The sequence below is a fragment of the Rattus norvegicus genome, chromosome 14, assembly GCF_021556685.1.
Source record: "Rattus norvegicus strain SHRSP/BbbUtx chromosome 14, alternate assembly SHRSP_T2T, whole genome shotgun sequence".
Lineage (NCBI taxonomy): Eukaryota > Metazoa > Chordata > Mammalia > Rodentia > Muridae > Rattus > Rattus norvegicus.
In genome coordinates, this window is record NC_141547.1 from 81,264,723 (window position 1) to 81,289,278 (window position 24,556).

At 46.0% G+C, this 24,556-nt stretch overlaps 1 protein-coding gene across 1 annotated transcript; it reads left to right on the forward strand.

Annotated features, from left to right (window-relative positions):
* The first annotated feature begins 320 nt into the window (after positions 1-320).
* Positions 321-24,382, forward strand: Nelfa (negative elongation factor complex member A). The gene is given in 11 exon segments (NM_001008339.1): positions 321-589; positions 11,283-11,454; positions 12,333-12,494; positions 19,156-19,245; positions 20,541-20,671; positions 20,759-20,828; positions 21,266-21,354; positions 22,098-22,209; positions 23,025-23,296; positions 23,445-23,544; positions 23,658-24,382. Coding segments are annotated over 11 exon segments (1,593 nt in total). The 5' UTR covers positions 321-379; the 3' UTR covers positions 23,843-24,382.
* The last annotated feature ends 174 nt before the right edge of the window (positions 24,383-24,556 follow it).

The window sequence follows — 24,556 nt, forward strand, 5'->3', positions numbered from 1 at the left end:
TAGTACCCTCTTCAGACCTTTATCCACTGGGCAGCATACCGGGAAACCGAACAGTCGCACCTCACTCTGGGCGATGCATCTCTAGGGCACACGAATGCGACACAACACAATGTCGGGCTACGTCATTGCCCGGCGCCCTAGTGGGTGCCGCCATCATGCGTTACGGAAACCCACAGTCCTTTTCGCGGAGACTCATCGCTCACTCCCGTTCTTGCGCCTCGGCTCGTAGCCTCCAGAAGGCGGGGCCATTTGCAATTGTATTTGTCTGTCACTCGAGGCCCCGCCCCACTCCAACGGGTGCCGCCATGTTGGGGGTCCTCGCTGGGGACACGTAGGCGTCCGCGTAAGATGCCGGCCGACGCGCGCTGCCGCCGCCAAGATGGCTTCCATGCGGGAGAGCGACACGGGCCTGTGGCTGCACAACAAACTGGGCGCCACGGACGAGCTGTGGGCGCCACCCAGCATCGCGTCCCTGCTCACCGCTGCGGTCATCGATAACATCCGCCTCTGCTTCCACCGCCTCTCATCGGCTGTGAAGCTCAAGCTGCTGCTCGGGACGCTGCATCTTCCGCGCCGCACGGTGGATGAGGTGAGGACGCGGGCCAGCCTCTCTCCGGCCGGAGCACCGCTCCTGCCTCCCGCCAGCACCTGAGCCGTACCTTGCCCTTCTCCCGCCGGCCCCGCTCAGCTCCGTGTCCGCGCCGTTGGTCTTGCCCACCCGGCCCCAACACCTTAGTACCTCCAGCCGCTGGACGCTGTCTGCGTTCGGGGGTCGTGGGGCCATGGCCACAACAACCCTCAACCAGGCCGGCCCCTCCCGGAGTGCTGGACACTGCAGTTCCGAAGCTCCTTTTGGTTCGGGACTGTCAGTGCAACTTTCCATGTGACTGCTGACCTTAATTTTGTTGCTTTTGCCTTACCAAGTATCAGTCTACTTGGCTTCATCTCTATTCTGTGGCTTCTTTTCAGTGCATTCTTGTTCCACATTGTATCTGTCTGTCTAACATATACGATATTTTGCAAATACATACACAGATAATGTGTATAGAGTGCCACTGTGTAGCCCAGGTTGATCTCAAACTTAGGGTTCTCCAGCCTCAATCTCTGGAGGGTTGGGATTGCAGGTCTGGGCCACCACATCTCATAGCAAAAAACACCGAAGTGCCTTAGTTTTAAACACTTCCAGTTATTATTTTTATATCATTATATCATTTTTACATCATTTGTTTTTGTTGCAGCGCTATATCGTGTACACAGAACTGCATCTTTATTCAGTTTAACAAATACTGATAATTAAATGACCCACTCCCGTTACCTCCACACAAGAAAACAAGGCTGGACCCTCCAAAGCACCTCCCTTCTTCTCTCTTTCCCGCAGGAAGTTTTTTGGTTTGTTTTTGTTTGGTTTGTTTTTTGAATTTACCATGTTATATTCATTCTCCAAGTGGTGTGGGTGTGTCTTCTGTTGATAGGCACCTGGAACAGATTCATCCAAGTTATTGCAGACAGAGTTTAATTTACTCTGCATTATGGGATTCCGTTCTTCAAGCCTCTCTTTCCCTGTGGTAGGTGGCTGTTTGGCCTTGTTCAGGAAGTACTCCAATTTTGAGGGGAGAGGGAGGCACCTGTGGTCTCTCAGCACACTATCTCTCTCTCGTTCTTCAGTCTGCCATTGACTGGGACTGATGGTTGTGAAACTGAGTTCAGTTTTACAAATGGCTGTGTGATGGTCCAGCACCACCTGACAGTCTTTTTCTGTCCTGTTGCTTCTGCCTCCCTGTCTGTCTGTCTGTCTTTCTCTCTCTCTCTCTCTCTCTCTCTCTCTCTCTCTCTCTCTCTCTCTTTTGTCATTTGTGTGTCTTGCTAATAACCAGCCAATAACCAGCCAAGCTACTTACTGTCACTTTATTGTTAGTGTGTTTTGATGTGTGACGTACTGGGCAAACCCTTTGCTTAATCTTCAGGAATAGTTTCAGCTTTTCTTGGCCCCTGGCACTCCTGTCTGTCAGTCTGTGTCTTAGTGTGTGTCATTTTTGTGTTTACATGTTCATTTATGTGTACACATCTCTGCAAGTATCTGTGAGGCCAGGGTCCGGCTTAGGTGTCTACCTCAGCTGCTCTTTATTTATTTATTTATTTATTTTTTGGTTCTTTTTTTCGGAGCTGGGGACCGAACCCAGGGCCTTGCGCTTCCTAGGCAAGCGCTCTACCACTGAGCTAAATCCCCAACTCCTCAGCTGCTCTTTCGTTGTGAGACATTTTCATTGACTCTGGAGCTAACCAGCATGCCCCATCTCAATCTCTAGCATTGTATGTACCGACTGAGAAGGCTTTTTATATGAATATGGAGATCTGAACTTAGATCTTCAGACTTGACTTGGGAAACACTCTATCAACTGAGCCATGTCCTCAACTCATTGTGTAAATAAAATAGTCTCCATTATTAGTTGCTTTTTAGTAAGTGTTTGTTGCAGTTTTCCTCTTAACTCAGCTAGCTCCCATTTATTTAATCAGTTCTAAGGGCACAACAACTGAGCAGTATTACTCCATTTTAATCTTCTAAACTAATCTGGCTACCCCCTAGCCAAAATCCCTGAGATACTTGCATTTTAGTACTAATCTGGTTCTCTGGGCTCCAGGTCTGATCTCATGAAGCCTCCTGGACTCCCCATAGCAACTTCCCACTTCCTCTCTCTCTTTTCCCTTCCCTCCCTTCTCCTACTCGGTCATTTGCTGATCAGCTTTTATTGACAAATCAGAGAACAAATGGGGAGCAATGTTTATACAACATCGAGGAAGGAGATTCTTAGAATAAGAATTACAACCAATGTGGGGGGGGCATAGAAATTAGCATTTGAATAATACATGGATAATATCGACATAGTGCACAATAACATTATGCCTACACTTAACCTAGAGGTTTGGGGAGTTAGAACTGTTAAGTTCTGTGGTTATCCTATATTCATACATGTCTTTTTTTTTTTTTTTTGCTAATGGTATATAGAAATACTCTAAGTAAGGATTGAAGAGCACCTGTGCTGAGAGCAGCCTGTAACTGTTTCGGTGTAATCAGGGTCTGTTGGTTCCTTTTTGTTTTACCTTATGCTCACTGTCTACTTGTACTGTTGACCTCCCTACTATAGTGTCCTGGATTTGCCTGTTCTCCTTCCCAGCTGTTGCTTTGAGCATTTTGAGTTCCTATCATAGGAATGCTGTCATTGTTACGGTTACCTTCTCACTGAACAGCAGGTAGAGAGCTCAGATTGTGCTAATGTTTTGTCCTTAGGCCTTTTTTTTTTTAAAAAAAGTTCATATAAATTGTTTCACTTTATTTATTATTGTGAGGCTGCGGGGGGGGGAGGGGTCCCACTTGGGTTTCAATAATAAAGACACAGATATCTGTGTATAATAGTATATTGGGGTACTCCACTTTGTCTAGGCAAGGCAGGACAATCAACTCCTATGTATCCTGCTTGTCCACCATTTAGATGTGTGCTGTCAGCAGTAGAGATAAAGGGCAAATAGCTAATGGTTATCTTTGTTTCATTTGAAGTAAGCTCTAGGTAGAGTTTCTTCTATGCCCATCATCTTCAGAGGAGGAGATTAGGGGCTCTGCCAGGAGCTGATGTGTCTCTCTGTCACCAAAAGCCCTTTTTATTAAAACTTCTAAAATGTTATATTCTGCAGATCTCTCAAGTGTTGGAGGACCATCTGTCTCTCTAAAGTATATCTAAATAAACACACTTTGCTTGTTTCTAGTTGATTGTTTTGAAAATGTAACAGGAGGCTTCATAAGGCTTATGCATGAAATTACACCAGTACCTCACATGACTATAAGTATAGTTCTGAATGCATCAAAGAGTTTGATTATTTATAGTTTACTGACTACTGACTTGCAATTTTTAAATTTTCAGGCAGTGTAGACCAAGTAGTTTTTGGAAGACTGGGACCTTACATTTTTAAATGAGTTGCATGCTGAAGTTTATGCACATAAACCCTATCTACAAGATTTGAATCATATATACAGCATGTGGTAGCTAAAAAAATCTAAAATACTTGAGACTTACTGTTGCCTTTTTAGTTTAGAAGGAGTTAAAATAATCCACTCTTCTTTTTCCTTTCACCCCCATAAACCACTGGACAACTAGTAATCACCTGCCCCACCTCCTGGGAATGAGGGTCGTGTTCTTTAGATTGCTTCTTGCCGTCTGGGGCAACCACATATTTGACAACCCCAAAAAATAGGGATGCTGGCCAAGTCCTGGGAGAGCAGGCCGTTTGATCTGCTGTTCAGGTTCTGGGGTTCATCTGGGACTAGAAAAGTACAGGGCTTGGCTAACGTCCTGGCTGAAGCAGTGTGTTAGGCTGTGCCATCCAGGGCTAGCCACTTTGACGTAGTCCTGGATATGAATCTTGAGGAAATAGCAGAACCGGGCAGGATGCTGGGACAGATAGATGTCTCAGCAATTCAGCCTCTGTCAGCGTCCTCCAGGGTGAGTCTCGCTGGGCCACTTTAACTTCTGGTGCCTGGTGGTTTTGCTCTGAAAGCACATAGCTTATGAAAGTAACACTGTATATACATTTTTCTATTAACACAGTATGGAGTGCACAAGTCAGATAATGATTCTCTGCTCTGTGCCTAAGCAGGTGAAAGACGTCTGTAAGTCTGTCTGGGCTGCTGTGCTGCTTTGTATATGCATGGCTCAGGGAGTGACACTATTAGGAAATGCGGCCCTGTTGATGTAAATGTGTCACTATAGGCATGGGCTTTAAGACCCTCATCTGGAAGCCAGTCTTCTGTTTTCTTTCTGAAAAAATGTAGACCCCTCAGCTCCTCCTGCACCATTCCCCATCCTTGATGATAATGGACTGAGCCTCTAAACCTGTAAGCCAGCCCCAATTAAATGTTGTCCTTTTTAAGAGTTGCCTTGGTCACACTGTCTCTTCACAGCAGTAGACCCTAACCAAGCTGTCATAAAGTGCTATAAATCGCCATCTATGCCATGTGAAAGGAGGGCTGTATTATGAAGTCCTGAGGACCAGGCTACTGGAGACATCCAGGTCTCTTCAGTCTCTGAGCTGCCCCTGTGTAGAGGGATCAGCATTCACATTATCCGCTTTGTTGCTTCTCTGGGTCTCTTACTTGGACCTTCCATGTCAGCAGCCAAAATTTCTCATGGTGAAATCTGACTTTCCTTAACTGTGAAGGAATCCACAGCATTTTGTTTCCTATAGAAATAAAATGTAGCCTCTTTCCCAGTGCAACACATTTCTTGACTTCCATTCTGAGTGAACTCATTCAACAGTCCTTTCTTGAATCCAGTGTTTTCAGCAGCTGTGCTACCTATCTCACTGATGTCTTAAGAATTAAAGTTAGTGGGGTTGAGGATTTAGCTCAGTGGTAGAGCGCTTGCCTAGGAAGCGCAAGGCCCTGGGTTCGGTCCCCAGCTCCGGAAAAAAAAAAAAAAAAGAACCAAAAAAAAAAAAAAAAAGAATTAAAGTTAGTAAAGAATTGTGTAACCTATCTCTGGGAGAGCCCATGTCCCCTTCTGTTTTGTGAGCTTCTCCTTTAAAGTGCCATTAGATCTTTTCACATCTGTTTCACCTGTAGAATTCTACTAGTTCCTTTTATAAACTGAAGTCATTTGGGGGGGGGGGGTTATTTGTTAATTTTCCCCCAGAAATTAGTTGCAGGCTCTTTGCAGTCTTCATTGATTATTATAGTGAAGGTATTCTGGCATAAGCATAAGGCACTGTAATCTCTGCTGTGTCTGCGCCTGATAATTGACAAAGCATTACTCTTCTTTTCACAGTTAAATCAGAAACCTTTTTTATATAGGTGCCTTAGTTAGGGTTTTACTGTCAAAAGACACCATGAGCAAGTCAACTCACATAAAGGACAACATTTAATTGGGGCTGGCTTAGAATTTCAGAGGTTCAGTCCATTGTCATCATGGCCGGAAGCATGGCAGCATCCAGGCAGCCATGGTGCCGGAGGAGAAGCTGAGAGTTCTACATCTTGATCTGAAGCCGGACAAAAGAAGACACTGCCACACTGGGTAGACCTTTTGCATAAGATCTTAAAACCCACCCCCACAGTAATTAACTTCCTCCAGCAAAGCCACACCTACCCCAACAAGGTCATATCTAACCGTGCCACTTCCCATGTGCTAACTGCATCCAATCCACCACAGCAGAGCTTTAATTTTTTACTCTGTATGTGCTAAAAGTATCCATTCTAAGATATCCTTGTCTTTCTGCATAAGAATTCCTGTGAGAGAATGATTAAAAAGTCCTTTGCCTAAAATATAACCAAGCTTGGGGTCCATATGACCCACATATGCATCCTGTAATCTCTCTTCTACCAGAGCCAATTCTCTTTCAGCCTCAGCTGATAATTTTCTTGGACTTTTAAGCCCAAATTAGCTTCTAAGGTTTGAGATAAATGACTTAACCCTTGAGTAGTTAACCCAATGGTGGGCCATAGCCAATTAATATCTCCCAGCATTTTTTGAAAATCATTAAAAAGAATTTGTAACTGATCTGTTTGGATCTGTACTTTCTGTGGTTAGATTTTCTTATATCCTAGATAATTGATAGAGTCTCCTCTTTGTAAGCTCCAGCAAAGCGAGAGTCTTTTTATTTCAACAAACATTTTCCCCTACGGTGTGTGGATTGGAATCGGCCAACAAGATATCATCCATACAATGATAAATTATAGAGGCAGAGGAAACTTGTTTGCAAATTATTTTTAATAGCTGTTGTACAAAATACCGACACAAGGTGGGGCTGTTTAACATTCCTTGTGGCAGAACTCTCCAGCTGCTCATTGTTAAATGTGAGCACAATGAAAGCAAACTTTTCTTTATCCTGTTGTTGCAGGGATATTGAGAAAAAGCAATTTTTTTTTAAATCAATCACTTAATAGGCCATGCTTTGGGTAACAAAGAAGTTAAGGGGACTCCAGGTTGTAAGAAACCCATAGACTCAATTACCTTATTGATAGATCTTATTCAGGTAACAGCCTCTATTCTTCAGATTTCTTTTTATTGATAAATATAGGAGAATTCCAAGCGCTGATGGAATCTTCCATATGTTGAGTCTCCAGATGCTCTTGGACCTAGGGCCTGTGGCTTTTCCTTATTTAAGGATCAGTGCTCTACTCAAATAGGCTTGGTAGTTAGCCATTTTAATGGCAGGGCAACTGGGACTCTGTCAGCAGTGGCTTTCCTTGTAACTTTGGAGAGCCAGCACCTGCTGTGGCCTGCCTGTGCACAGCCTGGGTAGTCTGTAACGGCTCTCTGTATCATTTCTCAATACCGTCATCGTTAGCATCTCCCGTTGTACAGCTTGTACCTCAAGTTGAAGAAATGTTGATCTGTGTTTCCCACTGTTATAATAAACCTCTTTCCTAAGTTCATGGCTCTATCTGCCGCACATGGACCTATACATTCAATCCGTTTTAGACTTTGTTGTGTTATCTGAGACAATGTCCCAATCTCCAGGAGATACATAGATACTTTTCAAAGTAGCCAGGTTGGATTTCAAGAATCTTGTGAAATTGTTGTTATATCTGCCCCAGTGTCTACTAGGCTTTCAATGCTCTCCTTATCTAAGTCTGATCCTGTGACTTCTGAGGAGGACAAGGAGTTTCTCTTCCCTTCTTTATTCTGATCTTTCTTAGGGCATAGAAAATCATTATTGACATGTTGTAATTAGCTCCATGATGAAAACGAAAATGAAACTATATGGGGTCCAGGTGCCTTCTGCTATAGTGTTTTCCTTTTTTTTTTTTAATAGATAAATATTTTCTGCATCAGCTCCAGCCTCCAGTTTTTTATTCTGCAAAAGCCACACTTCTTACTTACTCGTTTGAGCCAGTCAGCAGCAGGACAATGCCTAATCCATCTTTCTGTATCGCCTTTTGGCTTTGAGTGCTACTTGACCTTCTGATGGCAGCTTGATCTTTAACATGATGATCTCAGAGAATCATCTTTTGGTCAGGTGAGGAAGGACAAGCATTTACGTCTAGAAAGCAGGTAATGGCCCTGCTATGGCAATACCAAAATCTGGCCAGCACCTGGCTCTGCCAGCACAGCAATTAACAACTGAAAATACAGGGCACGCCTACATAGCCTTGTGATACGATGTGTACAGTGCAGGTCTTCCCTACAAAATGCCTTAGAGCTCTATCTTTTGGAGCCATTTCCTCAGTTGAGGTTCTCTCAGAGTACTCTAGCTTGTGTCAGGTTCACATGAGACACACACTTTAGTCCCTCCCGGGTGTGGTGGATGATATACCCGGCCTTGACTGCAGCTTAATGCAGGGTAGGATGTTTGTCTTCCGTGTACCTTTCAAGGTGGTGCCCACAGAGAGCCATTCGTCTGTGCCTGTGGTAAGCACAGTGAGTATGGTCCAAAGTAGGTTTTGTTATGGTTTTATTTGGTGTGCAAATGGCTGTGTTGACTTGGGCTGCCATTACAGTCCAGTGATCGCTCCATATGGGGGCCAGTTTGAGCCCAGGATATTCAGGGCCTGTGTGTAACCTGTGTACTTAAATCATCTTTACAACATCCATGACCTAGTATAATTGTACTGCGTTGGGAATAGTGTCAAGTAAAAGCATGCCCACAGTTAGTGAGCACCCTTTCCTTAGAGTCTTTGCAATTGAATCCACACATGTGAGACTCATGGGTTTGAAGGGCTGACAGCCCTCGACACTACCGAGTAAGCTTTACCTGACTATTCCAGCCTGCGACCCACCAAGTGGCTAGTTTTTCCCCTTGCTGCTTTACTTCAGTCTGTGTCTGTTCCTTTCCTTCGTGTCCACTTCTGATTCTGCTATGTCTGCCTTCCTCCCCTGCATTCCTCTCTGCTTGGAAGCTCCACCCTCATACTTCCTGCCCCAGCTATTGGCGCTCAGATCTCTGTTACAGTCAATCAGCAGCAAGACCGCACCTGGTACCTCTCTTTGCCTTTAAGCAGGTGAGGAAAGGCAAACATTTATAAGTCGAAAACCTGGTGATGGGGCATCGAAACGACAGTACCACAATTGAAAATACAGAGACACACCTTCATACAGAGTAAGGCATGCCACCCATCAGGAGTACCATCGTGTGTGAACTGTTGTCTAGTGTCTGTCTCCCAGGTTGGTTCACACACTGATTCAGCAGGTTAACCCACTTAGCAGCATACTGAGAGACTAAGAAGCAAAATGGGATTGTGTCCCCATAGGACCATGGGATGTGTTTGGGTAAGTCAGAAAGCCCCGTTACACCAAAGTGGCTAGCTCTTGGCTTCCCATTTCCCAACTCTTAGGCCTGAGAAGTGTATATTTGTTTTTGAAACAAGGTCTCACTGTGCAACTCTGGCTGGCCTCAAACTCTACCAAGAGATCTGCCTGCATGGCGTGTGTGCTGTGCTTGGCCCGTGTCTGTTGTTTCGAAGCAGCTCAGTCTACAGCAATTTAAAGACATACTTCAAAACACACATTTGGAGGGCACATAAATAATTCAAATGTGTTCTTTCTATTTTTAACCCTATATTTTAGTGCCATTTGTTTTAGAGAATATTATCTGTTTTTTCTCTTGGTAAGTTGCCTTTCCAGGGCTACTGTCTTAGTCAGTGTCTCCACACAGGTAACTTGCAAAGGAAGGCATTTAATTTAGGACTTGTTTATACAGTTTTAAAAGGTTAGTCCATGATCATCATGGTTTGGAGTGTAGCTGCAGGCAGGCAGGCAGGAGGGTGCTGGAGAAGTGAGTAGTTGAGAGCTCACATCTGACCTGCAAATTACAGTCATAGAGACAGTGAGGCACAAGGCATTTGAAACCTCAAAGCCCACCCCTAGTGACACCCCTCTGTTTTGTTATACAGGACAGGTTGAGACAGAGACAGATGAATTCAGGCTTCTCAGCAGCCAGGAGATCAGCCTCTGAAGGACTGAATTAGGAACCAGCTTTACAGAACCTCTATTACACAAAAGGCATTTTTAGCAAATCAATTTCCGTGTACTCAAAGCTCTTATCTGATCTAGGAGTATGAAGGAACCATTGCTTAAGGAACTCTCAGCCATAAGGAGACTTTTTTTTTTTTTTTTTTTTTCCTTTTTCTTTTTTTCGGAGCTGGGGACCGAACCCAGGGCCTTGCGCTTCCTAGGCAAGCGCTCTACCACTGAGCTAAATCCCCAACCCCAAGGAGACTTTTAAGTTACAAAGGCTCTGTGAATCCTTCAGCAAAGCCACCACATAAACCTCAGATAAGAATTAGGTAAAATAGATGACTATTTACAAAAGGCTTCTTCAAAGCCATCACACCATGCTGCACACCTCCCAACAAGACCACCCTCCTAATCCTTCCCGGACAGTTCTACTGAGGACCAAGCATTCAAGCGTCAGCCTATGGGAGCCATTCTTTTTTTTTTTTTTTCTTTTTTTTCGGAGCTAGGGACCGAACCCAGGGCCTTGCGCTTGCTAGGCAAGTGCTCTACCGCTGAGCTAAATCCCCAACCCCTATGGGAGCCATTCTTACTCAGATCGCCACAGCTGCTGTAGCAAGGCAGCTCACACCGGGTGGCATTCTTACCTGTGGGTGACAGAGGTCAAACCACTCTTGTCTTCAGCCGCAAGCGCTCACATAGGCTGCATCAGGGACTCTTCCTGGCCCTTCTCTGACTCTGCTAGAGGTGCCCACAGCTCATACGCTGCATGTGTCATTCCACATGCTCAGCTTTCTGGGTTTCTCCTATGCACACTGTATCTTCACATACTTACATTCCTAGCAGGGGCAGTTATGCATGGTGCAAGCTCTTGCCCCCGTCCCTTCTTTGTACCAAAGAAATGATGGGTCACCCACCTGCTTTGGTGCTCCCAGTTGCTGAACCTGAGCCCAATTCTGTTTACCAGAAGAGCCCCCATTGACAGTACATATTCTGTGAGTATAGGCAGGGCAACCCTAGTTTTGTATTATCTGCCCACCAGATGGAGTTAGGAAGCATACGCACAGTCTGGAAAGCCACGGGAGACCCTGGGTAATGGCCATCACAGCCTAACAAATGTGGCAGATCGGGGAAGCGGATGGGCCTTGGATTCAGCCAGGATAGATGGAGAAAGCAAAGTCCGGGTAGAGCTGTGGGCCCTGAGGGTTATCATAGGGCCACAGGCCACCCAGAGGCCACAATATGTAAGTGGGTAGATTCACAGCAGGGGACATTTTCACCATCACTGTTCCAGGAGGCCAAGTGGGGCTGGTAGCATATACTTGGTGTCTTCTCTCTCGGCAGATGAAGGGCGCTCTGATGGATATCATCCAGCTGGCCACTCTGGACTCAGATCCCTGGGTCCTCATGGTTGCTGACATTCTGAAGTCCTTCCCTGACACAGGCTCCTTGAATCTGGACCTTGAGGAACAGAACCCCAATGTTCAAGACATCTTAGGAGAACTTAGAGAAAAAGGTAAGAAGCCAAACTTTATTTTGTAGTAGGAAGCAGGGGCTCTAGTTTTAGAATTGTGTTGTCTTTACACTGTTGCTGTAGTGTGCCTTGTTCCTTAGACAATAGCTATCCTTACCCACATGCTTCAGTCTGACTTACCACAACCCTGTCCCCACTGCATGTGCTGTGTCTGCACTTGTATGACTCATCCATGATTTACTTGGCTGTTGCTGTCTCCCCATAAGTTCCTCAGGTTATATTTCTAAAACATTCTCTGTCCTAAAGTAGATACTCACAAAAAAATACCAACAAGTTAGTTTCTAGACTGTGAGGTGAAAACTGTGGTTTTGGAGAGCTGAGAGTAGGAATCTGGGCCTTTCTCAGAAGGATGGGGTTGGAGGCTTGAGGTCACACATTCCTACAGGGCTCCTTGTGAGGCCCTAGGACATTTTGAGGTTTTGTTGATTTGGAGTTGCAGACTGGGAGCATTGGTCTGCACATGTGCATCCCTCTGCTGGGGTGGCTGGTTCCTTGGCAGCAGGAGGATGAGGCACTCGCTTCTCTTTATTCTGCTTCCCTCAGTTCTATGTCTGATTGGGGCAACTCCTTGGAGTTTTTCAGGCTCCAGCCTCTTGGTGACCACATCAAACCAGGAAGCACATATGGGTGTCTTTATAAGGCTGCCGCTGACAAGTGTCAGGAGAGACCTGCCAGGGCTCTGACGTCAAAGGAGAAGGCTAAGATGCCACACACTTGTTCCTCTTGGTGTTGAGGCTGCTCTCCATGTTGCTGTGTGGAGAAAGCCATCATGGAGTTGTCTACATGTGAGCTGTTGGGGCAGCAACCTGCGTCCCTGGTGGTAAGAGCTACTTCCTTTAACACTCTCTGGCTCTCCACAGTGAGTGAGTGCGAGGCATCGGCCATGCTACCGTTGGAGTGCCAGTACCTGAACAAGAATGCCCTGACCACCCTTGCTGGTCCCCTCACCCCGCCAGTGAAACATTTTCAGCTGAAGCGGAAACCTAAGAGTGCCACACTGCGGGCAGAACTGCTACAGAAATGTGAGTGCCTGAGTTCCAACAGCCCTGCTCTTTTCTCTGTGGTGTTTTCTGTTAAATGCACAGTTTCCCTTCAATGAAGACTCTGAGACTCAAAATATATTTACAAACACCTTGGTCATAAGCTTTGGCTCGTTCTCCGACTAGCTCATACTTCAATATCCCATTTATTCTGACCTAAGTTTTGCCACATGACTGGTTACTTCTTCCCGAATCACATGCTTCTGTCCTCCCCCATGCTACCAGGCAGATCTCCATGTACCTGGCTCTCTCCCAGAATCCTTTCTGCCTACCAGCTGTCCCATCTTCTAGTCTCCCTTTTCTATAAGCCATAGAGTTTTTATTGACAAGTTGATCTTCTATATAATACACAACATATTCTCTATAATTCCCCCCTTTAGTCCAATAAAAGACTTTCTTTTACATCAATAGACTGCATACAATAGTAACAAATATGAAAAACTATCAGGTAAGAATTTACATTTATGGGGTTGGGGATTTAGCTCAGTGGTAGAGCACTTGCCTAGGAAGCGCAAGGCCCTGGGTTCGGTCCCCAGCTCCGAAAAAAAGAACCAAAAAAAAAAAAAGAATTTACATTTATAAAGTCCAGTCCATACATATTTGGCAACTTTGGATAAAGTACTCTACCGTCTATCCTATTCTGGTGAGTTTAGAATTCTGTACCTAAATCATTCCCATACCATAACTTGCATAAACCTTAAAACATCTATAAACATCTATCTAGTCTTCAACTCTGTCAGAGACCAGAGGGAGCAAGTACTCCCTGAATGTGCAGGGAGTGCAGGCCAGTGGCTTCCACAGCTATAACACTGTCCAGTTGACTGTCTGGACAGCCCCCCAAGTGCCTCTGAGTCCTAGGAGCATCATCTGTAGCCTCTAGCCCAGAATATCTGACAGGCCTTTTTGTGAGGCGGGAACTATAAAGGACTGCTTCCCTTGTCTAGGCAAGCCTCAGCAGTTGACTTCCCTGCGACCCATCTGTCCAGTTTGGACAGCATTCTGTCAGCATGAAGCCCCATGTGACACAAACTCCTTAAGAACTCTGTCCAGTGCGCATCGTCTGCTGTGAAGCCCAGTAGGGGCACTGCCAGGAGCAGACCTGTCTCATTATCAAAGGCTTAAATTAATAAGCATCTTTAATGTTGTGTTCTGTGGGTCTCTGAGGTATTTGAAGATCATCTATCTATAGTATGTCTGAATTGTTTCTTTCTAGCTGTTACTGATTAACCTTGAGAACATCTGCCTCCGAATAAACCTAATTTTGTAAATAACTGAAGTAGTACCCACAAGACCATATGTTTGATTGACTGTTAACTTGCATTTCTAATTATTTTAAACAGTTTCTTAGACCAGGTTTTAAGCACTAGAACTTAACATTGCATTTAAAAATGAATTGCATAGGTAAAGTACCTTAGTGTGTTGTAGCAAAATATTATACTAAATCTGTATCGGTATACATAGGGTAAACAAATATAACCTTAATATGTATCAATATACAAAAATCAATACCATTGTATAAGATTTTTGGCTTATCAATATTCTTTGGCCTAAAAGTAGATTCAATAATCCATCCATTATTCCCACTTTTTCTTTTTATTTCTTTCTTCCCTCTTCCCCCCAACACTAGACAGGAAAGAAAGGATAGAGACAAGAAAAAGTAAGAGAAAGAAACCCCTGAATCCAGTATCTCTGTTTGTCTCTTCCCTGACCAGAACCATTAACATTGTAACCAACCCCTAAACCATCCACCTCTTGGGAATAGGGCTGTCGTCCTCCTGAAGCAGTTTCCTGAGGATATAGGGTTCCACTTTCCTTTTGAGCCTTCTCTCTCCCCCAAAACTTAGGAGAGTCTTAGGTGAGTCTTAGGAAAGCTAGCTGTAGCATCTGCTGTATTGAGAAGTTCAAGGCCTAACTGCAGCTCTGACTGGAACAGTGTAACGCTGGCGAAAGGGTGTGGGCTGCTCTCTTTGAAGCTGTCCTGGAAGGGCACAGTTGAGGCAGCCTGAGGCTGGGTCATCTGTGCTACTGGTCGTCTTGTTATCTGATGCTTTTGTCTGCAAACGGAAACGCTCACAGATAATATACATTTCAGCAATTACATATGTCTAGAAGTTACAGTGTACAAAGATGATTCTTTGTTCTTTGAGCAGGTGAAAGACTCTTTGTAAGTTAGTTTGGAATATATAACCAAACTGCAATATTAATTTTTCATCCGTGTCATATGAAAGAATGGCATGTAAATATAGGACTCTAGCCAGCAAGATTTATTCGTGTCTCAGCCAGTCTCAGAGGTCTCCCTGCAGAGATCATACATTATCTGCCTTGTTGGTCTTGTTGATCTTTCTGTCTGCAACCAAGATCTTCAGGGGTCTCCCCCTGTCAATTCTGATTTCCAACAGTTTAGATGGAAGACGTAGCTTTTCTTTTCCTATTGGAATAAATGCAAGATCTTCCCAGGACAGCATATTTCCTTTTTGCTGTTCAGAAATTGGGACTTCTATAAGCCGACCTAATTCAGCAGTCCTTTCTAAACTCCAGTGCTTTATCCCTGGGAGATTTTTTTTTTTAATCCTCCTTCTGATCTGTGAGCATCTCCCTGAAACTTTATTGTTAGATTGCTCCATAATTTGCTTGATCTGTAGGATTGTAAGTTATATCTGTAACAGATTTCATGTCATACTGTCTTAAAAAAAAATTGTTATATTCCAATGTATAGGTATGCCAAAGCACCATCAGTTTCCATCCATAAAGGCGTTTCCTTCAAAGCGTGATTAGATCTCTGCACAGCTGCCTGTCCTTAGTGGTATATCCCCAACATGCGTCCTTCATTTGACTAGAGACAAATACTGGAGCACAGTTAGTCTCAATTTATATCTCCATAATTGTCATAGCTTCTAATGATTGCAATCTCAGAGTCCTCTTTTGCAGACTCCAAGGCCCATCAGGATTCTGGATATGCACCAGCAGGGTGTGTGGATCAGCACATACACAGCTTAGTTCTCCAAAGTCTATGAAGTTATTGTAAGCCAGTGTTCCAAGGTAGCATCACTACGTAGACTCTGGAGTCTCAATATATTACGTTGTCTTGGGCTGCTAGTTTAATTCTTTAAGCCTTTGTGGATTTCTTTCATCTGGAACTGCCTTTTTTGATGTTATGGTAAATTCTAGATTGGATTCCTCGGAAGATTCCCTATGTTGATTCGAAGAATTTTCCAACCTCTGCTCTTGTCTCCATCAGCATCTGAGTCTCCATCAGCTTCTTCTTTCTCAAAGTCTGCCTTAATTTTCTCTTCCTCTTTAATTTTTATCTCTGATATCTTAGCCTTTTCTTTAGTCTGATTTATAAATTTTAAAAAATGTTTTTGTAATTTCAAATTCCACTTCTCTAATTTCCTTAATCTCTAATATTTTATTTTAACATTTTCCTTACTCTGATTTATAAGATTTTCAAAATTTTTGTATAATGCTTTTTTCTCTAAGAAGATATAGAAAGTCAATATTATTAAGGCAAAAATGGGGATTAGTAATGCAATAATAGTCATAATAAGTACTATGTCAGTTTCAGTTACGTGTATTTCTTTTTTGTTTTTGTTTTTTGAACCATTTAAAAGAACAAGTAAATTAGAAACCCTCTGTGTCACTGTGCCTCTCATATTTATCAATTTTAAATTATATGTATATGTGGAGTTTAAATCCAGTGTCCTTCCCTTTTAGTCTTAAAACAGAATTTTTAACCTTCTCTGAAGTTCTGGTGCGCTCAGATTCCTTTTGTGTGTTCTTTGTCTCCCTGTTGTTTAGCAGGACACTGCGCGGCTGATAGGGAACAGAAAAACCAGATTCCGTGTTTGTGCTGCCACCGCCCTGAGCTTCTGTGTGGGCAGCGCATACTCACGCAAACCCCTGCTGTGCCTTCCCCCATTCTGGGAGGGTGGAGCCAGCCCAGCCCTAAGCCCTCGGGGTTTGTCCAAGGACTTTGTTCTGCACCTTTGCGTTCCTGCTCCCTGCTCTCTGGATGAGGGACCCCTACCATTGCTGGGGTGGTGAAATTCCTGTCCCGGGCTAGCTGTTGGTCCAAGATAGACTGCAGGCTCCAGGGCCACTTATTCTCCTCAGTTCCCCCCAGACTCCATCTAATAACTGAATATAAGATTCAGACTCCATGCCTACCTGAGCACTGTGTGTTAAATGCATGCTCTCCTGCCAGCCCCAGGCTCCTAGAGTAACAACTCTGAGACTCAATTATATTCACAAACACCTTGGCTATAAGCTTCGGCTTGTACTCTGACTAGCTCATAATTTAATTTCCCATTTACCTCTGCTCAGCTCCTTCATGGTCTCTGTTCTCCTCCATCTGCCCATGCCTGGCTCTCTCTGAGACTTCTTTCTGCCTACCGGATGCCCCACTTTGTACACTTTTCCTATAGGCCATAGGTTTTTTATTGACAAAAGAGGCTTCCCTATAATACACAAGACAGTCTCTCTGTAGTTTTCAGATATTTTTATTTTAAAAAAGACTAGCTTGTTTTCTCAAAAGGTCAGTCAGAGGTTTCTGTGTTAACCACTACTGTTTAGAGACCTCAGGGTTTTCAGACATGGTCCCTGTAATCTCCCTCACAGATACAGTCTGTGCCAGTCAGGCAGGGTATGGGTCCCTCACAATGGATGCTGGTATGAGGCTGCTGCTTGTATCCTCACCTGGTCTCTATTCTACGATGTTGGATGTTTGATTAAATGCTTTCCCAAATCATGTCTCATGAAAGTTTGTGCAGAAGGCTCTTCCTTGCTGGAGTCAGGGCGGGAAAGTGTCCTTTAGCCAAATCCCATTACAGCGTGGGTCTGAAGCCAGGTGTACTTGTACTTAGCTCACAGCCTCTCCAGCTGCTGAGACAGAACGATCGATCACGTGAACACAAACTGGCCTAATATCAGCCTGGACAGTGTAGACCTTGTCTTGGCAATACAATCAGTACAAACAAAAAAACCAACTCATGAAAAAGATTTTAAAAATTAAAGACTGATTTCCATAAACCTATTTTGACTTTGCAGTTAACATTTACTAGTATTTGTAAATAGCCCTTTTTTGTTGTCGTCGTTATCATCTTTCGGAAAACAGTCTCGCTGTGTAGCCTAGGCTGCTCCCTCCTCCTGCCTCAGCCTCCTGAGTGCTGGGATCATAGGCCAGCAAGTACCCTGTTTGAGGAGTCTAACGAAGAGCCTTCAGCAGGATGGCTCTGCGGACTGGGGGCTGTGCTGTCTGGTAGCTCTGTGGAGCTCAGGCCCACTGAGCTGCCCGGGAAGGTCTCTACTCAGTTGCCCTAGCCCAGCCGTCGGGAAGTCGGTAGCACTGCTGATGGACTCAGGCTAATCCTGCCCCCAGCTTTTGTGAGCCACTTCAGGAAAATCTCTAGTTTCTTATATTTATGTGTAACTGTATGAGGAGAATCTTGGCCTGAGCCTGCTGTAAATACAGTTGTGGGGCCTGAAAGATACCAGCACGTCAGGTGCCTGGTTCCCTGGGGCACAACAGGTGGCTGTCTATGACAGTGGATTCTGGAGCCACTTATGTGGAAGTTTCCCGACACAGAAAGCCTTTGCCGAGCTCCTCAGTGAACAGGGGGTAGCGAGCGGACCACATGCGGTGGGCTGTATTGTTGGTATTCAGTTCTGACATAACTGCAGTCATCTCATTTCAATGTTGCACTCTTTAACATAGTTGCCGTTCACTCTGTGCTGAGGGAAAGGTCTCCCTTGTTGCTATCTTGAATGCCCATCACTACCCTCGGTGGTGTTTGCTTGGATTAGGTTGTGACTTTAGAATGCCAATGCATACAGGTTAGAGGGGAATTTAGTATTTTTTAATAAGGAACACAAAAAGAGAAAACCTGCGATAGTAGCTGTGGTATTAGTTCCCCCATCACCACAGAGCTCCTGAGGGAAGGGAGCAGAGCTGAGCAGGAGTCTGAGAACTCATGATCTGACATAACAAAACAGTCAAGTCAGGGGCAACCCAGGAGACGGACTTAGCCCTGTGTTGGCTTCAGGTTTTCTGTCCCAAGACAACTTTGGTTACCAGAACAAAGGAAAGGCGAGAAGGCCTCAGTGGACTGGACTCTAGCCACAGTGCTAACCCTTTTGGAGGAGATGTAGTGGAGATCAGTGTCTTTAGCCAGCTGTTGCCCAGTCAGTAGTTTTCAGAAGCGTCTAGCACCTCGACGAGACGTGGCAGACGCAGAAGCCATGCATGAGCAATTGCCCCCTTTCTCCTGTCTCCATTCTGTCCATCTTGCTGCCTCGGGAACAATGATTGAAATAATAATAATTTAAAAAAGACTACATAGAGACTCTGCCAATTACAAAGCAGAAAAAAATTTCTACTTATTTCTTATTTTAATATTAAATTATATAGGCAGTGATTTATAAAAACAAATACCAGGAAACAGTCCTTCCTTTCTGTTTGTTTTGTTTTGGGTTTGTTTGTTTTTTTAAAGGAAGTATCAACTATAAAATTCAACATATCTGGGTGCATTCCTGCTGGGTCATATAAAGGAGTTACCTTGAGTGTTTTTAAAGTCGCTTTGTTATAGTTGCTTTATGGGCTGAGAGGCTGAAAATGACCTTGACCTTGTGGCTTTTATTCTCATAGCTACCGAGACAGCCCAGCAGCTGAAGAGGAGTGCTGGGGTCCCATTCCACGCCAAGGGCCGGGGGCTGCTCCGAAAGATGGACACTACAAGTAAGGCTCGAGTCTCAGGCGGGGCTGTTGTTGTTGCCAGGCAGGAGGGTTGGCCTGAAAGGTAAGATTTTTCCTCACCAGGAAAATCACTTGGACCTTGGTCCTGAGAGCTGAGGCCCACTGGCTCTGTAGTGGATAGGTGAGGACATCAAGGCCTGGGGAAAGGAAGGAGGCTTTATGTGGTGAGCCAGTGTCAGAGCAGTGGGGTGGGAAGCAGGCTGTAGCCTCTCTGTCATCTGTAGCTACCCTCTTGGGTGTAACAGTTGTAGCAGGTGGCACGTGCCCAAGTTTCCAAGTTGTTTCCAAGTTTCCAAGGTCACACAGTAGTTTGGCTCTTGAAGCATGTGCTGTGTTTATGGACACTTAGCAGTGTGTCAAGGACAAGAGAGGACTCCTCTAACACTGTGCTCAGGACCCAGTGGGCGAGACAGCTGTAGATGAAGGGAAGCCTTGCCAGTCCTCCCACTCATTTGGCATCGTGGAATACCAAGTGCCGTAACCACAGAGCTGGCACATCTCGAGTGGAGTCTTGGGATGGCTGACCGTTCTGCCATTACTGCAGGGCATGCTTCTTCCTTTTGTGGCCTGCTGCTGTAGAGTAGGCTCCACCTTGCTTCCCTTGCCCCTGAGAAAGGACATTGGGTGGCCCTCTTTGGGGGACAGAAAGAAAAGTGGAGTGTCACTGTTCTGAGGGACTTGATGCTGTGAGGTCACCTAGCTCAAGGTATTTGCCTTTGTTCTGAGCAAAAATGTCAGTCTGGGGTGTTATCCGTCACTCTCTGGGCAGTTTGATACCAGGGAAGTTCTGTACCACAAGGTCTAGAGGGCTCGGTTGTCCCCGAGGGTTGTTATCGTCGATTACTTTCCTCTTCTCAGAAAGGAAATGAGATGCACCTTCAAAACGTCAAGTCTGGGTCTTCCCAACAGACCCTTGAGGATATCATTAGGTTTGTAGGCTCTGAACTCATGTCCCTTCACCACAGTGATACTGACAGAGAGCCTCTGTGTGTGTGTCTGTGTGTCTGTGTGTCGTGTCTCTGTGTGTCCTGGGACTGGAGCTAATGGTGCTGTGAATTGAACCTGGGTCCTCTGGAAGAACAGCCAGTGCTCTGAAACACTGAGCCATTGCTCTAGCCCTTGAGTTCTTTTTACCACAGGATGAAATGTGCAAAGTCCAAAATGTGGTAGGAGACTTTCTGTGGGGTTTCTCAGAGACAGCCTTGCTCAGCCTGTACTCAAGAGGCTGCTGAGTCCCCATAAAACATTATTACTGACTTTTAGTGTCTTTTCTGTAGCCCCTCTCAAAGGCATCCCGAAGCAAGCCCCCTTCAGAAGTCCCACCACACCCAGTGTCTTCAGCCCTTCTGGGAACCGCACTCCAATACCACCTTCAAGGACGCCACTGCAGAAAGAAAGGGGTGTGAAGGTGGGCCATCCCTTCTCACAATCCTGTCAAGGCCAAGTGTTGATTCTTTGCTCTGTAATTAAGTGTGGCATGTGTTTATTTTGGCAGCTGCTGGATATTTCTGAGCTGAATACAGTTGGTGCTGGCCGAGAGGCAAAGAGGAGGAGGAAGACTTTAGGTGTGTGAAGCATTGAAGATCTGGAGGGAGGTCTGACAACACTGCAGCCTAGTGTGCTGTAGTTGTTTCTGCCAGTATAGTGTCTGGGTCCTTTGAGGTTTCTTTGTGCTTTCTCTTCCCGGTCTAGTCTGCCTGTGTCTTATCTCACCATCTTAGCACAATGGTAATGGGACTTTTCCCAGGGGTTTTTTTTCTTTTTTAGTGGGAGGTGTGGCTTCTTGAGACACGGTCTGTACACTGTAGTTCATCCTGGCCTCAAGCTTGAAGCTTTCCAACTGCTAGGATTACATTTAACACCATCCAAGGAATCATTTCTTTGCCCTGATACCCAAGTGCACAATGCCATTTTACATTTGGCTTTCACAGAGAACACTTGTGACTTCTGAACTGGGGCTGGGTCAGAGAGCCACTAACCAGCTCTCTTCATTTATCGGCAGACACAGAAGTGGTAGAAAAGCCCACCAAGGAAGAGACGGTTGTTGAAAATGCCACCCCTGACTATGCTGCTGGCCTGGTGTCCACACAGGTAGGACTTTCCATGCAGTGCAGCCGTGGGCATGCTCTATACCATTTCTAGCTGCTGACAGAGCCAAAATAATGTGCTCCCTTGTGTCCTGATTGATACTGATATGTTCTGTAAAAGTGTGTGCATACATATATGCAGGTGTGTGCGCATGTGCGAGCATGTGTGTGTTAGTGGCAGAGGGAGCCAGAGCCTGACTTGGGCACCAGTCTCGTGTTTGGCACAAACACCTTCCTCATACTAGGATTACTGCCTGGGGGTGTCCATACCACTGTTACATCATGCGCCTCACTGTCCGGTGCATATGGTTCCTGTTTGCCGCCCACCTGCTCTGAAGACCAGGAGCTGCATGCATGTGGGAAGGGTGTTTCAGCAGAGCGGCTCTTTCCCAGGGTCTGACTGTGGAGGTGGGTGTGGAGACAGTTGCACAGGTTGTGTGTGGAGGCAGTGTGGCCGTTTCATGGTACGGTCTCTGAGCCCACTGTCTTTGCAGTACCCTTTTCGTTGCTAAGCTTTTCCCCCTAGATGTCAGTTTGAGAGCATAGGGTGGTGGCCATGGCTTAAGTTAAAAGTCCAGCATCACTAAAATCAGGGGCTTATGGGCTAGAGAAGCCACTGTCCCTGCCCTGAGACAGCAGTATTTGCATTCTTGCTCTGTTGATGGGCAATGGCTGACTGAAAGTGTCCAGGCTACTCCCAGGAAGGTATACTGACTGCCTGGAGAAACTATGGTCTCTGCCTTCCAGAAACTTGGGTCTCTGAACAGTGAGCCAACACTGCCCTCCACAAGTTACCTGCCCTCTACACCCAGTGTGGTACCTGCCTCATCCTACATCCCCAGCTCTGAGACTCCCCCAGGTGAGTACCAGGCAGTGTTCTAACCAGTTTTCCTTCAGCCCACAGAAGCACTTGCCCTGGGGTCACAGGGTCACTTTGACACCTGGACTGAGCCTAGCAAAGCCACCCAGGAAGTAGCAGCCTTGCTCACACAGGGTTCTGCATTAAGGCACCTGTCCCATTGTCTTTTGGTCCCAGGGAGCAGGGAGAGCTCCTGGCCGAGAAATAAGCCAGAAGTCCTGATTTGAATGAAAAAGTAAAGGCCAAGACTTTGGCACCCTGCTCTTGGGGTGGTAGGTGGGAGGATGGTGGAAGCCAAGGGTTTTCTCTTCCCAGATGAGGCACACTGCAGAGGGATGATTCAGGGGCAGAGGTCGGTCACGAGAGTTCAGGGGTTGGCTCCACTGGGCTCAGCTTTGTACGTTGGCGGTCAGTTTTCTTCATGACATGTAAGGATCAGCAGCCTTGCTGAGGCTTGGGGAAGCTGCTTTCCAGGGTCCTGTAAACCAGTACCAGTACATGTCTGTCATAGGCCAAGGGCTAACCAGAGCCCTAGACAACCTAATCCCTGGGTCTAGAAATGCCAGAGGACATGAGCTTTGCTTTGCTGGGTAGTGCACGGGACTCCTTCCCTGTCTGTGAAGGGCAGCAGTGATGGGAGAAGACAGGAGGAGGATATGGGGTAGTTGTTGGGGCAAGGGATTGGAGCTGAGCCTGTTGCCTCTCCAGAAAATGGTGTCTGGGGCAGGCAGCCTGGGGGCCAGTCTGGGATGAGTAGATTAGGAATGAAGACTCGCTTTCCTGGACAGCTCTTAATAAACCTGCTTTGCCTGCAGCTCCACCCTCCCGGGAAGCCAGCCGGCCACCTGAGGAACCCAGCGCCCCAAGTCCCACACTGCCAACACAGTTTAAACAAAGGGCACCTATGTATAACAGTGGCCTGAGTCCAGCGACCCCAACACCTGCAGCACCTGCCTCACCTCTGACACCTACTGCTCCCCCAGCTGTCACTCCCACTGCTCAGACACCCCCAGTGGCCATGGTGGCCCCACAGACCCAGGCCCCGGCCCCTGTTCAGCAGCAACCTAAGAAGAACCTGTCCCTCACGGTAGGTCCCCAGGCAGGGCCCAAGGCCATTAAGTGGGTAGCACAGCTTTGCCATTTTTGCAACCCTGGGGTTATGGGATGAGTATAGCAGGGCCAGTGGTAGAGGGTAGGGCCTCAGCAGCCCAGACACCCACATCTTCCCTTCACAGAGAGAACAGATGTTTGCTGCCCAGGAGATGTTCAAGACAGCAAACAAGGTCACTCGGCCAGAGAAGGCCCTCATCCTGGGCTTCATGGCTGGCTCTCGAGGTGCGTCTGTGCTCCTAGGCTTGGGAGGTGTCCCCACCCCGCCCCCCGCCCCATGGATTGGGGAATGGGTTCCTTGGCCCTAGACACCTGCCCAGCAGTCCCTCTCCCTACAGAAAACCCATGCCCGGAGCAAGGGGATGTGATCCAGATCAAGCTCAGCGAGCACACAGAGGACCTGCCCAAGGCAGACGGCCAGGGCAGTACCACCATGCTAGTGGACACGGTGTTCGAGATGAACTATGCCACAGGCCAGTGGACGCGCTTCAAGAAGTACAAGCCTATGACCAATGTGTCCTAAGTGCGGTCTCTGCTGCTGACCGTCATCGCACCAGAGGACAAATTCTGCTGGTTCTGCTGTTTCCTGAGCAGATACCGGAAGGATGTGTTCCACCTAGCACTGCTGTCCACAGGCTCTGGGGCCCCAGCCAGTTCTCTGGGGAGTTTAGGCTTATTTTTTTATATTGTAATGAGTTAGTTTTTTGTGTGATTAAGATACTTTTTTTGGATTCAATATTATGCTTTGAATGCAAACCAAAATTTACTTCATAATTTTAGTGCCTGTTAGACTTTTACCTTTTTTATTTCTTCTTAAAATAGTACTGGCTAAGAGGGCTTTCTTTTTCTCTGCTTGTGCATGCCCTTCCTCATGAGGTTGAGGGGACCAAAGGTGACACCTGGCAGTCTAGGGAGTGAGGGCGGCTATGACCAGCCTTGATGCCACTACCTACCAGGGATTTGTATGTCTTTTGTACAGTTGTAAACTTTTCAAACCTGTGTCTGAGTTCCTATTTTCATTGTAAAATGACCTGAGCATTAAAGTTTAGTTTTTCTAAAGAAAGCCCACAGAACTGTGTTTAAGGCTGGCTTGACTCCCTGCTCTGAGACCAAACCCTTCCCTATATGGCTGTCAGAACCTGGGGGAGGACAGGCAGGGTTGGGAGATAAGGCAGAAGTAGGTAAATGGGTAGGGCAACTGTGGGCACCCAGGAAATGGAGTCAAACACAGTTACAT